General features: G+C 43.5%; 1 protein-coding gene across 7 annotated transcripts in view; it reads left to right on the forward strand.

Moving 5' to 3' along the window:
• The window catches only part of FYN (FYN proto-oncogene, Src family tyrosine kinase), a 141,175-nt gene that overhangs the window by 126,064 nt on the left and 1,650 nt on the right, over positions 1-13,461 (forward strand). For all 7 annotated transcript variants that reach the window (XM_065681051.1, XM_065681056.1, XM_065681050.1 and 4 more), the window contains one exon: positions 3,794-3,925. In XM_065681051.1, the coding sequence (XP_065537123.1) occupies positions 3,794-3,925 (132 nt within the window). The remainder of the gene's footprint in view (positions 1-3,793; positions 3,926-13,461) is intronic.

The raw sequence follows: 13,461 nt of genomic DNA on the forward strand, positions 1-13,461 counted from the left end.
AAACAGGATCATTATCAAGCTGACAGTGGCTCTGGGGCATGAATTTCAGAGGTTTCTGCTTCATCGAGGTTTAGATCTGAAAAACAACAAAGCTCTGAGGGATTTTCGCTCGCCTCAGAAGAAACCATGCTGAGGGTTGTACGGCAAGGTCACTCAATTATCCCAGCCCCCTCCACTCCTCACCACGTGACCTGCTTATAGCTAACGACAAATTAAAGCAGGGCCACAGATTGATTTTTCCCAAGGAGATCCTCCTGGGAGATAACCTGTGTGAATGCTTAGGCAGGGGTCCCAGGAACAGGGCTGAGCCTCACAAAAGTCCTCAGAGGCAGGAGGCAGTGCCGGCTGCCCTAACAGTAGATCATACCAAGCAGCCTTGGCTTGACGTGGCTGCGAGCAGCGCAGAAACCCAAAAAAGGCTTTCCTCAGGCTGAAGTGTTTCAAAAAGGGATAGAGATAAAAGCTGCAGATTAGTAGCTCACTGTGGGACAAAGACAGACTATCCTGACCTAATGCGTGCACTGTGTGGTTGCTTTGTACCCATGGAGTTACCGATCTGCTAGTTTGTAATAAAATAGATTGCAGCAAAAAGAGAAAATAAATCCCCACACACCCTGATGTAAAATCTGCCTTCAAAGTAGGCTGCCTTGTCAGCTGGGGTAATTTGGCTTATCAGATTTATTAACATGCTTGTCAGTAATACGCATTTTATCTGATGATCCGATGCTGTAATTTGTTTGCAGCACAAAGTCAGCTTGTTTAACAAGCTGCTGAGGCCTGGGCAGAGGGAGAGGGTAGGTTTTTAATTGGTGTGTTGGGAGAGAGTAAGCACGGAGACTGTGTGTTGGTCAGGAGCCACACGTCTGGCCTATGCGCATGCTTCCTATAGCAGTAGCAATCGGGATGCTTCCCGGTGGTGCTCAACACATTTGGGATTTTTGTGTTTTCACAGAAGTGCACTGCTTATGGCCCCAGTGCCAGACATTAGATGGGAGGCAACACCTTGGGAGTATCCCTTTTAGACACACACATGTACCCCCATTCACACAAGCTGTGTGTGGTCTCATGTGTTACGGAAGTGCATGCGTTGTATCTTCAGCTGTGCAAATGGCCAGGCTCGTACGTCCTCAGTAGTCTCTGCTCTCCCACTACTGATGGCTCAGCCATACTGGGTTGCAGGCTCTCTTGGACCATTTAGCCTTGAGCATGCATTGCAGGGCCAGAAAGCCACGAATATGGCTATGCTAGCAACCTCTCTGCCAACCTTGCCTTTCCCTCCTCCCCATCTATCACTTCAAACCAAAGTTCAGGAAATACTGCATGAAATGGAGAGCATGTGATTTTTGTATTAGCTGCTTTGGCCAGAGAATCACCTACAGCAGGGGCAGCATAGAAATGGAATTAGTAGCTATCCTGTCATCACAAAATCCACAGCAGAGACCATTTGTCTTCTCCAGCAGTGTTCATCACAATCCAATGGCTTTTGTACTGCTCTAGCTCTCAGGAAAAGGGATGTGCTGGAATTGTCCTCCCTTCTCACCTACTACTTGCTTCCCATCTTCCCATGGTCCCGTGACACACCATATACCTCCCAGTGCCACACTGGCAGTAAATGAGGAAGGCAAAACTACCAAGGAAGTTGGCCACAAAGGAGTCTGAAGAGATTTCTTTCCTCCAGAGATGAGTTGTAAGTTGTTGCTACCTTTGGCTCTGAGTATGAAGCACAAGGGAATTAGCCCAGGTTTGGCTCAGCTTGTCAGAAAAACACAGCTGATTAAAGAAAAAATACATAAATAAATTGTTGACTGAAATGTGTGCAACACATGAACAAGCAAACCCTCGTGCTTGGCTATCTCACACACCACCAGCCAGCGTCCAGGCCTTCAGGCTGCTGGCCAGCCTGGAGCAATTCATTCAGCTGGCATGGTGTGTGTGTACTGTCTCAGCTGCACGTATGAGAGAGCAGCAGGACATCAGCCCCCATATTCATGGCATGCCTGCATAAGCCCATCTAAAGCCATTCACTGTTGGCCTAGGGAACCTGACGACCAGATGAACTTAGCCTGCAGTTTTTCCAGGGATCAGCACAGGGTGTATAGCCCTAGGATCTGCCCATGGCTTGCGGATCTGATTGCCAGCCCCATGTGGCTGCTGGTACTGCCGGAGCAGGGCCAGTTTCCAGGACAGAGGCTCAAGTGATGGCAGGCTGCTCTGCAGAGATCTTGGACATCACAGCCAGGGCAGTTTTTATTGAAGATGAAGTTCTGTGAATTTTGTGTGTTTTAAACTAAGATTGGCTCCATGGAGAAGTTTAGCTCCTGCCTGCGTATGAACTAATGAAAATACAGAAGAAGCAGACTTTTTTGAAAGTGAATAGACATCCAAAAATCCTCTGGCACCTTTGCAAATATAACCACTGATGCATTGATGCTTAACTAGACTCAAGTTCCTGACTTCAGGCATTAGAGATGTAAAACTTTGTGTGGTGTCTGTTAATTTAGCAGGATTTACCTGAGCAACTGCAGTTTTCCCTAGAAAATGTATTTGTTTCTAGGTAATATTCTCTCTCAGGATCACTCACATGTAGAGACGGAAAAATTTTAGCACTTGATGTTTTACTAAGTAAGGAGATGAGAATTATTGACATGTTTACTTTGTACTCTGAGTGAAATCAAGTTGTGACGTATAGCAAAAGACATGGGGCACCGAGCACTGGATGTGATAGCAGAACAGCACCAGGAGGGAACTGTAAACAGTGTCAGAACTTCACTCCCTGAAAGTGATTTGTCCGCATTGTTACACTTTCCACGCTCCTCCTGGAAGCTGAGGGAACTTTTATGAGAGGGTGGTGAGAAATCAGTCTGTCTGTTTCCAGATTCAAGAGTGTTTGTCACTAGGGATCAGGAATACGCAACACAACTCTTTTGCACCAGGGAACAGTCTCCGTATTTTTTTGTACATACTACAAGTTAATTATTACCACAAGACTTTTCTTTAAAGTCATCCTGAAAATATTTTCCCTAAGAAAACAGCAAATGATTGGAAAAGCAAATAAATCAGTGTTTAAAGACTTGTTATCTTACCACCCTTACCACAACTGGCTTCTGCAAGCTCTGATGATGGATGAGCACATTAGAACTGCACGTATTTAAGGCACTGCAGGCTTTTCAGTGCCAGGAGTTTAAAGTACACTGTCAGGTTATAAATCACAGGCCAGAGCTGTGCTTTGACATCATTGCACTCCAAGCAACAGAAATGGCAGTATTATTTTTAAGTCCTTGCATGTTTCTAATGAAATATTAGGTTTGGTTTGAATTTACGTTTTTACCATGTTTGTTTGTTTTGCATTTTGCTCAGCTTGAGCAGTGAAACTGGGAGGTACATTCCCAATAAATCTCACTTCAATTCATACATGCTAACTGTGTTTGACTTACAAATATCACAGGGACATGTTAATTTAAAACATTTTGGGAGAAAGAATTTCTATTATATTTGGCGCTTTTTTTTTTTTATTTTTTTTTTCCCTTTTATAAAACTTCAAACCTGAATTAAAATGTTTTAGCCATCTCTTGGGGTGTGGGACAAACCCACCCCTGCCCTGCTAAGTCTTTCCTTCTGCCCTACGTGTGCCACCCACCTGTCTTCTCTGACCATACTCCATGGAGCCTTTGTTAACACTCACTCTCCTGCAGCTCTGTCCACCTGCACATGCTGTAGAAGACAGCAGTAACCTGCAAACTGGTACTTTGACTCTGTTTCTATTCTGATTAAGACTCATTTATTCTTTCAATAGGTGCAAAGTTTCCCATTAAATGGACTGCACCAGAAGCAGCATTGTATGGAAGGTTCACAATAAAGTCAGATGTGTGGTCGTTTGGAATCCTACTGACAGAACTGGTAACAAAAGGGAGAGTGCCATACCCAGGTAAGAAAACAGTCTGAGCCCTGCTTCACCTGGGGAAAGTAGTGGGAACAAGCCATATGCTCGAATTAGAATGTGTATCTGTTTTCGCTGGGCTGAAAGGAGGATGGTTATCTTGCATAAGTTTTGTGTATGCCTGAAAATGGTCCTGACTCTGAGAGCTGGTGTGTGATGGTCATGATAAAATGACTACAGAATAGAAAATCCAACATAATCATTTCTACTTTTTTTAATTGTTCACATTTCAATTAATATACTTTCCAGGCAAATAATGAAAGCAACATAAAATTACTATGCTGTGGAGTAAATAATTCTCTAAAGTATTGCATTCACTTTAAGATATCAACAGTTAAAACTCCCAGAGCGGCATTACTTCATTTATTCTGTCAGTCTGTTTCTCTGTAAGGTCTGATGACTGTCTGAATGTCTGGAATTACCAAATCTCTTTTTTATAAACTCTTAAGTTTCAGTCCTTCCTTCTGAGATGGATGGAAAGGATAGAAAGTAATTCTGTAATATGCAGGCCAGAGCTCACGGCAGGGTCACAGCGGGGCCAGATTCTCTGCATGGGGGAACTGGAGGCCCCATGGTTCTTTGTTGAAACCCTGCCAAGTATCCAATGGATTAAGATTTGTAGGAGAGGTGATTGGATCTGCCTATGCAGAAGGAGCTTTTCATTCTGTTGCCCCCCTGAAGATTGTAGGCATTCAGGTGAAGAGGAAAGTGTGGAGGTGAAAGCGTGTTACATGGAAAACAATTTAATCCCTTCATTTTCTCATCAGCACAGATGCTAACAACAGTGCATCCAGCTGCATCTTTATTCTTTTATTAAAAAAAAAAAAAAGACAAAAAAACCCTCTCTAAATACCACTGGATTTTCTCTAATTACCACTGTATGGCTGTGTGCTGCAGCTGATTTAGTGGAAAGTGCCCTAAAGCCGTTTCAGTTTGCCAGTCTGCGCGGTGATCAAGCAGTCAGATCTATATATCAAATTGCACAGGAGAAGCATCAAGGTGTAGAGTTCAGTTCATCATACCACTTCAGAAGGTTGAACTCAGCAAAACTAAACTCCCAGAGTTTTACTGGGAATTTCAACTTTGCCTGGGCCTAGCAAGGAGCAGCTGATATTTGCAAAGATAATATGGGGACTGGGAGGCTTCTTTTCATCAGCAGGAAATTTTGGCATGAGTAACAGGGAGCTGCTTAGCAAAGCCGTGACTGTGACAACAGAATGAGGTAGCTGAAAGCAAGATGACGTGTTTCTGTGGGATGGATGAGACCCTCTGCCCAGCACTTCCCCATGCAGTTAAAGAAAAGCAGGTGTTGCCACCAGAGTAGAGTGGTTGTGTCAGTAGCCAGCACAAAGGTCTTTTTGTCACGAGGATTATTGGCAATGGTGTAGGAAAGCCGTGATTTCCATGGGTTTATTGAGGGTTAAATGCAGACATGGCACAGTGTGCAAAGGTTGAAGAGAAACAGAGGTGTGAGACTTGGCTGATATGGTGTTGCTCCCAGAGGATGGGCAACGCTCCTCGCTGGGCTACAGGAAGAGGAAATTCCTAGTCACTACCAGCAGAGTGGGTGCACAGGGGCTCTCACCAAGCAGGGCAGAGTTAAGGTATTGAGCTTTTTTTCCCCTGAGCTCCACATTGGTGAGTGTCATGGTTTAAACCTAGCCGGTAACTCAGCCATAACTCACACAGCCATTTGCTCACCCTCCCATTCATCCCTCTGGATGGGACTGGGAGGAGAATTGAAAGAATGTAAACCCCATGGGTTGAGATAAGAACTGTTTAATAACTAAAGTATAATATAATACTACTACTGGTAATAATAATAATAATGAGAAGGGGAATAACAATGGGAGAGAATATAAAACTAAAAGGGAATAGGGAAAGAAAACACTAAACACAAGTGATGCGCAATACAATTGCTCACCACCCACCAACTGATACACAGCGACCTGGGCCTTTCGGGTAACTTCCCCCAGTTTATATACTGGGCATGACGTGCTGTGGTATGGAATACCTCTTTGGCTAGTTTGGGTCAGGTGTCCTGTCTCTGCTTCCTCCCGGCTTCTTGTGCCCCTTATCACTGGCAGAGCATGAGACTGGAAAGTCCTCGACCAGAGTAAGCTATGTACCAACGACTAAAACTTGAGCATTGTTCTCAGACAAAAGCCAAAACACAGCACTGCACCAGCTACTTTGAAGATAAAAATAACTGTTGCAGCTGAAACCAGGACAGTGGGGTAGAGGTGCTAGAAGACTAGCCTCCTCTCTTACCACATGCAGGAGCAAAGACACACACACAGGAAAAGTACTTCCAGGCAAAAGTGGCCCCAAGTTAACTGTGGACACACTGTTGGCCATAGCAGCAGAGGATGTCTGCACTTCCTCAGGAGAAAGAGGCCACTGGTTGTGAGTTTAAGTGCTTGTAATATATAACTTCTTGTAGGACCCATGACAGAAATCTCAGGCATGGTCTGTGTCCTGAAAATGTGGACAGTTTTATTACGTGGCAGCTTGAGCGCATCAAAGACAACTAGCGGCATCTCTGCTCTTTCAGCACCATCCTCCCTCTTCATCCCTCACTACATAAAGCCCTCACACACTGAAAGTCCTTTCGGCTCACTCTCCCCCACCCGTGCTAGGAAGACATCAAATAGCTGGAGGCAAATTTTTTCACGTTACATATCACAGAGTCAGCAGTTTTCTGGATGGCCATGTACTGTCTTGGTTATGCACTGCCTGAGCATTACACCAGTGCCCTTCCTCCCTATCATGACTCTCACCCTGCTCAGGCTGGAGGCCTTTACCAGGCTCACGGTCACCATCACACCCCTTCCTGTCCGTTTTACCTAAGGACAGCCTCTATTTTATATTTGAATTTCCGCAGTCTTTCAAGATTCTCATTCAAGTTCATTCTCATTCCCTTAACTGGGAAAGCTTCTATAGGCTGAGGCGATGGTGGAGGGCAACTGGGGCCTTCTCAGAAGGTTCTGTCTTTGCATGTAGGTTAAAAAGAGCGCTTGGACTTCCCAAGGTGACAAAGACCTCCGGAGCTCCTCAGAAAAGACTCCTTTTTCCCCTGACATAGAAAGGATGATCCATCTCCTGCTTCATGCTGGGGGAAGGAAGGACCTCCTGAAAGGATAAAGCTTCATGAATTCAGGTCTCCGTCTGAGGCAGGGAGTAGGGCTCAGCTACACCCAAAGGCCCTTCCCTGCTGTCACAGCATGGCTTGTGAGAGAAGGAAAAGGTGGGAATTCAACCACCCTGAGAGGGAAGACTCAGCCCGCCTTACTCAAGTATATATACAACCTATAGGTGAGAGAATGCGGTTTGCAGGCACTGCCAACCGCTTTGGCACCCAAGGCATGTGGATTTGCAAGCTCTGGATAGGGTCAGCCTTGAAACAAAGAGGGTCATGGAGCTGTCACTGCTGTAATACCCAGTTTCTGAAGTAGTTGTGGTCATGTTGTCCTGACATTCCTGCTTGCAGCTTGTAGCATGCCAGGGGGGAGTGGGGAGAGGCCCTCAGACAAAGGCGTTGCTCTCTTGCTTGGCAAGATCTTAGTGCCTAGAGAGGTTATTTATAACACACACCCTAGTCCTGTGGTAGTAACCGTGCCCACAGGGCACTGTACGTCATGTACATAGAGAACCAGGCATTGTTTTAAGGTTGTGTAGAAAGAAGGACAAACACAACAAAGAGGACAGACGTCAGCAGGCAACGTTTGGGAGGGGAGCTGTGTGGAACAGGACTTGGCATTCCTTGTCCCCCAGATTTCAACCAGTTCCTGATGCCCCATTTTGGAAGAGAGGCTGGAGCAGTGGTGGGATATATGAGCAGTAAAGATTTTGCTGGCAGAGATGAAGATTAGGCTAGAGTTGACAATCAAGCTTTGCCCCAGACCTTGCCCCAGACCCTATACTCCCACAAGCAAGACTGACCTTTTGACAGATGTCCTCATCTTTCTTCAACCAAGCCTGCTTCTCTGTCAATGGATGTAATGGGGAGCTATCATAGCTAATTTATTTGTGCTTTTCCTAGCCTTCCCTAATGCTTTCCCATTAATTTCACAAGGAAGCAGGTTGAAATATGCAACTTTCACAGCCTTTCTGGGCATTGAGGTTCTATTTCCAGTATTACAGTGAGGAAATAAAAACTAGACATGGGCAGAAGAGGAGGCACATTTAAAAAAAAAAAAATAGTCTGCTTAGTTGATCTTTTTCAGTTTCTCTTTCTTTCCCCTTACACAAATGCCCTTTGGATCTTAGTTTAGATTTATTTTTTGGGGGGAAGGGGGGATGTTAATGGAATTTAAGAACAGGAGGCTCCTTTTCTCCAGCAGTAGTCAGAGAATTTAGCTTGTCTTTCAGATAGGCAAAAACCTCAGCTGCACTAAACAAGCACCTCTGATCTTGCTCCTCTGCTTTCTGCCGCACTCAGCACATCAAGAGCATTTACGTTTTATGCCTAGTGTGACAGCCACCAAGATGCTTCCTCTGGCCAGGCAGGTCTTTGAGGTTGGACTCCAAGCAGCTCTGCAGTCCCTCAGAGTCCTCCTTATCCCTGGGTGAAGCTGGGTTACAAATGCTAGGAGAGTACAAGGTGTGCTACCCAAGCCTGAGGCCAAGTACACATCAGTGAGCCAGCATGTGTATGTGTACCATCATCATGGATGGTAGCTGAAGAGTTGAGAGAGGTATGTACTCAGCACATAGCACAGACAAACTTAGGTGGGTTTCTTCCTAGGCAGGAACACTCCACTCACAAATGCTGTAGCTCAAAGTCACATCCCTTATATCAAGCTTACTTAAAAACAAAACAGAAAAAACAAATGCCACAACAGATACTGACAGCCTAGCTTTGTGGTGTTTTGAGGATGAGAAGCTGTTGGGGGTTTTCAGGCCTTAATTTCTAAACGAAGTGGCATGGCTTCCAGATTTTTAAAACCTGCTGTTACTTTTGCACAGAAATAATTAGGTTGTACTGTACTCTGTAAGAGCAGTATTACGCTTCAAGGGTTGTCTTTCTTTAGGAGCCGCTTTCCTGTTCCCTTCTGTGCACTGTTGTGCCTGCATCCCTGGTCCCTGCCTAAGTCCCATATCCCATCCCTGTGCCCTTACCTCTGGCTTTAATTTGGGATTATCCATGGAAGTTAGGAATTCGGCTTCTAGATCAAACTGAACAAAGCCCAAAATTTGACTTGTCTTCATTGTACCTCTCTTTTTTGAGAGCATGCTCTGACTGCCAATGTGATCTAGCCCCTATGGAGGACTACACATTTTTACCTTCTCAACTGTATCAGAAAAGGGCCAACATGTCTGAGGAACCTTTGAATGTGAGCAGAGGCACAACTCAGGGTCGTTGGAGAATCCTGCATTCCGGGGGTGGACAACAGCTGACCTGTTGTTTTAAGAGTCCTGCTTTAAGCATTTGTGTTTGTATTAGTTTGATCATTGGTCTCAAAGTATGCAGTGGGTCTTGAAGGAGCATAATTCTCAGTCCAGTCGCAGAGAGCAAGAATAAAGTGGCTTAAAACCATTACTGTCCTCACTGGACTTCACATTGCCCAAAGTAATTTATATAGCTTATTAGCTTTTGATGTGGGGATGCTGCCTAGTTACAGCAATGTTTCCTGTCTTCTGGAAAATCATCATTGACCAGATCTGTGCTATTTGCACATCTGCTGTGCTCCATCTAATCAAGCTCCTCAGGGCACACCAGAGCACTTTACAGTGTTTTCTTTAGCCACAACTGGAAACTTTACATCCTCTTTTGTGTATTACTGCAGTTTTTCCAGTAAAAGTCAAGCAGCATTGCATTTCTGTCCCCATCCATATGGGCAGCAGATTTTTATTATACTGAGCATTAAAATGGCCATATCCTGTGGCATTCTAAGATGATGGAAGGCTTCACTAATAAAGCTGGATGGTGGGAGGTCATTTCATTTTTGGTCTGAGAAGAAATAGAAAGCTAATGGAAAAGCCATCTTTTGGAAACTGGATGTTGCCTTCTTGGTCCAAATGGTAATTCTTGAAACATCATGAGCACAAACTGATTTTTCAAGCAGGTGAAATATCTGTAGTCTACAGAAGAATATTGCTAAGTATTTTATTCCACAGATTTAAGGATTTTAGGATAAACTTTTAAGGGGCCTAGAAGCATACTGCAAGCAGAATTTCATGTATTATTTACTAAAAGAGTTGAAACTCTCGGGTATTCATTAGGAGAGAGGAGTTGTACAGGCTGCTCAAATATTCTCTCTGTGTTATTAGAAGTACAGACACAACAGGCTCCTGCTATCAAAAGAGAAACACTAAAATTTGCAGGATAAGATACACAAATCAAGACAATGGGTTTGTAAACATAAACAGGACTTTTAAGAGCTAAAAAGTATACCTGGAACACTGCTATTTTTATAAGGCTGAATAATAATCCAAGCAATTTTGGAACAAATGTATTTGAAAGTCCTTTTTTAAATCAGCAGCACATGTCAAAACTGACAGAATTTCTTTGGCAAATCATAGCTGCTGCAGCCCTTGCTGGATGTATGAATTCCAGTAAGGAACATGAAGATTACTTGGGTTAGTTTCATGTCTAGGTTCTACTGGGAGGAAGCAGAAAGGAGAAGGGAAAGGACAAAGGAAAGGAAGGGCATTTTCCTGGATTATACCATGATGAGAAAACCTGCCTTAACTGAATTTCCAGGGACAAAAAATGACTGACTTTAGGCAGCAACGTCTATGTTCTTTTTTCTATCTTTCTTTCTCTTAAGAGGAAGTGAAGAGCTGTTTATGTTTTTCCTCCCCCCATTCTCTCCTTGGGGTTTTTATTCCAGCATACAGTTCGTTATCAAGTTTCAGAATGTGCTTTGCAGCACTGAGTAATACACTGAATAAAAATACCAAACATTTGATATCTTAGTTCAGTTGGAAAGGAGCTTTTCTGCTGCTGTTGCTTCTACTCATGTTGTACTTAAAGGGGTACTGCCAAAACAAAAACAAAGAATGCAGTTTGATTGTGGTTTAGGTATATACAGAAGACGAGTTACTGCTAATACTATTTTCATACTCTTTAATACATAAGGGAAGCAAAGCACAGCAGAAGTTCTTACCCCAAAACATGAGGTAATTCAGCTGATTCAAAGACTGTGAAACTAGGATGTCAAAAAAGGGGGCAGATTTTTGCTCTAAACACAAATTTAAAATACTAATATTGAGAACATAACGTGAGCAAGATGCCAAAACAGCAAGGCCAGGAGGTTTGGGCTGATGTTGCCTTGGGGTTGCTGATGACTAACAGACCACTAGTGTTGCTTTGTAATTTATCAAAAAAGTAAAATATGTTTGAAAACGTTCTTGTTGGATAATGAGGAACACCCAAACATTTGTTCAGTGCGTGGCAAGCTTTTCTGTTTTGTTGTGAACCTGTGTGACCTAGCATCACTTTGGAGTCAATAATACAGGAGAACTTTAACTCTATGCCTAATCTGATGCCTGCAGAGGACCATTATTACTCTATTTTCATCATTCTGTGGAGTCCTAACCACAGACCATACATGGAGTTTGCTCCTACTCATAAACATCTAAGCATCTAACACCAAAAATACAGTGGGTGATGCAGGTGATAAATCAAACACAAGAAACCACTGTTAAGGTGTTGGTCTGCAGGTAGGAAGATACTGTAAATCAGTATTCTAACCTTTGTTTTTGCAATTATCACTGCTAAAGGGTAAGGAGAGGTTTGGGGGGGGGGGGGGGGGATGAGGCAGTCTTCTGGGAAGGTTCCTCCATGCATAACAGTCAGCATAAGAAACAGCACATCAGTGCTTGTTTGAAAATCGAAGGTGCTGCAGTAAGTTCACCAGCACAGTGAATTGACCAGGACATGGCCAACTGAGAGCCTGAATGCTAGTGGAGCAGCCTGAGAGAGGCTTTGAAAGTGAAGGCAAGCAGCTGGTATTTTGTAAGCAACAAGGAGCAAGTGGCAAGACCATGTAAGGGGTGATTACAGTTACAGGCTATAAAAAAGATCCTTGGAGAGACACTGCAAATGGATATCAGCAGGAGGAAATTACCCTGTCAAGATAAGAGGAAGAAGTGTTTTGTAATAATACCATGAGATGAGAATCTAGATGTGGATGGTCAGGAAAGGCTATATTTTGCAGATGATTCTTTCAAAACATCTTTAAGAATTAAATACATACAGTATGTGAGGACACAGAGTGAAGACCAAATGCAAGGATACAGCTAAGTCACTGGCCTAAATGCTATGCAGTGTAAGGATATTATTCCCACTAGTTAGGGTACAGACGAATGAGTCTGTATTGAAGGTGGTTGAATTGTTTCTTGCAAATAAGTTTACCAAAAATATAAGGTAGAGATGAACCCCTGGGTCCTAAAGGTGGGACAAGAAAATTCTTCAAGAGGACATCCTGAAAGAACAGAGTGGAGGAGAATCAGGGAAGAATGGTGTAATGGAAACCAGGAGAAGGATAAGCCAACAGAATGAGCAACATCAAGGTGCTGATTTCTAGATTTGGTCATGGAGGAACTTGATTGTCCCTACTAGTTCTCCTGCAGAGCTGATTGGCAGGACCCACTATATTTTTCAGCAGAGGACTGATACAGGGCTTGCCAACTGGCAAGCCACAAAGCTCACAGTCAGCGTGCACACCTTCTCTGAAATACTTCTGCATGCCTGCAGTGCCAAAGGAATTCCTGGAAGAGATATTTAATCTAAAGTTGAAGTTGACTGCAATTAATGTATGGTGAAAAGCACTTCAGCAGAGGAATCAAGGGTTGAAGGTGTTGCACAGAAAAGTCGAGGTAGCAAAGTGCATGGCTTGCCTCTTAGAAACAAGCACGATGGTAACAGAACTTTTTACCTTTTTTGAGAGATCGCTATGGTTCTGCAGTGGAGCTGTTTTGTTTTGCTTGGTATTTGACTTGTCTTCTGAGCAATTTTGGTCTGTTCTGGGTTGGAGCCATGGAATACAGTTGAACCAAGACAGATCAAGGGAGTGCAGATCAGCAACAGTAAGCTGTTGAACTGACCTTGAAGGTAATGCTGCTGGTAGCACGCTGGTACATCCCTGATAGCTTAAATAGCAGGGTTTGTCTTGAAGCATGACCCCACAGAGCAGTTCAAGAAATGCCCATACTCAGTGTGAGGGTTTCAAATATTTATCTTAATTTCTAGAATTTTGAATAGTATTTGTTGTAATGCATTTATTTTCCTTCACCACTTAACATAATATTTCATTTTGTTGGAGGGAAAGTGCCAAATCCTACCCATTGGGAGTAAGCCAAGAGTGTAACCATGGGAGCAGTGTTTTACTCATCACTGAATCCTACAGCCCTTGACTGGGAAAGAAAATAATCCAGATTACCTTGCAGTAGATGAAGAACTAAACCAAGACACTGGGGTGGTTTCATTTTGCTTATCTGAACCAAAAGAAATTTGTATGATCAAGAAAGCCATGTGTATTGTAGATTGAGATATACCAGGGTTAATTTGCCTGAAT

Source organism: Lathamus discolor, chromosome 5 (genome assembly GCF_037157495.1).
Source record: "Lathamus discolor isolate bLatDis1 chromosome 5, bLatDis1.hap1, whole genome shotgun sequence".
In the NCBI taxonomy this organism is placed as follows: domain Eukaryota; kingdom Metazoa; phylum Chordata; class Aves; order Psittaciformes; family Psittacidae; genus Lathamus; species Lathamus discolor.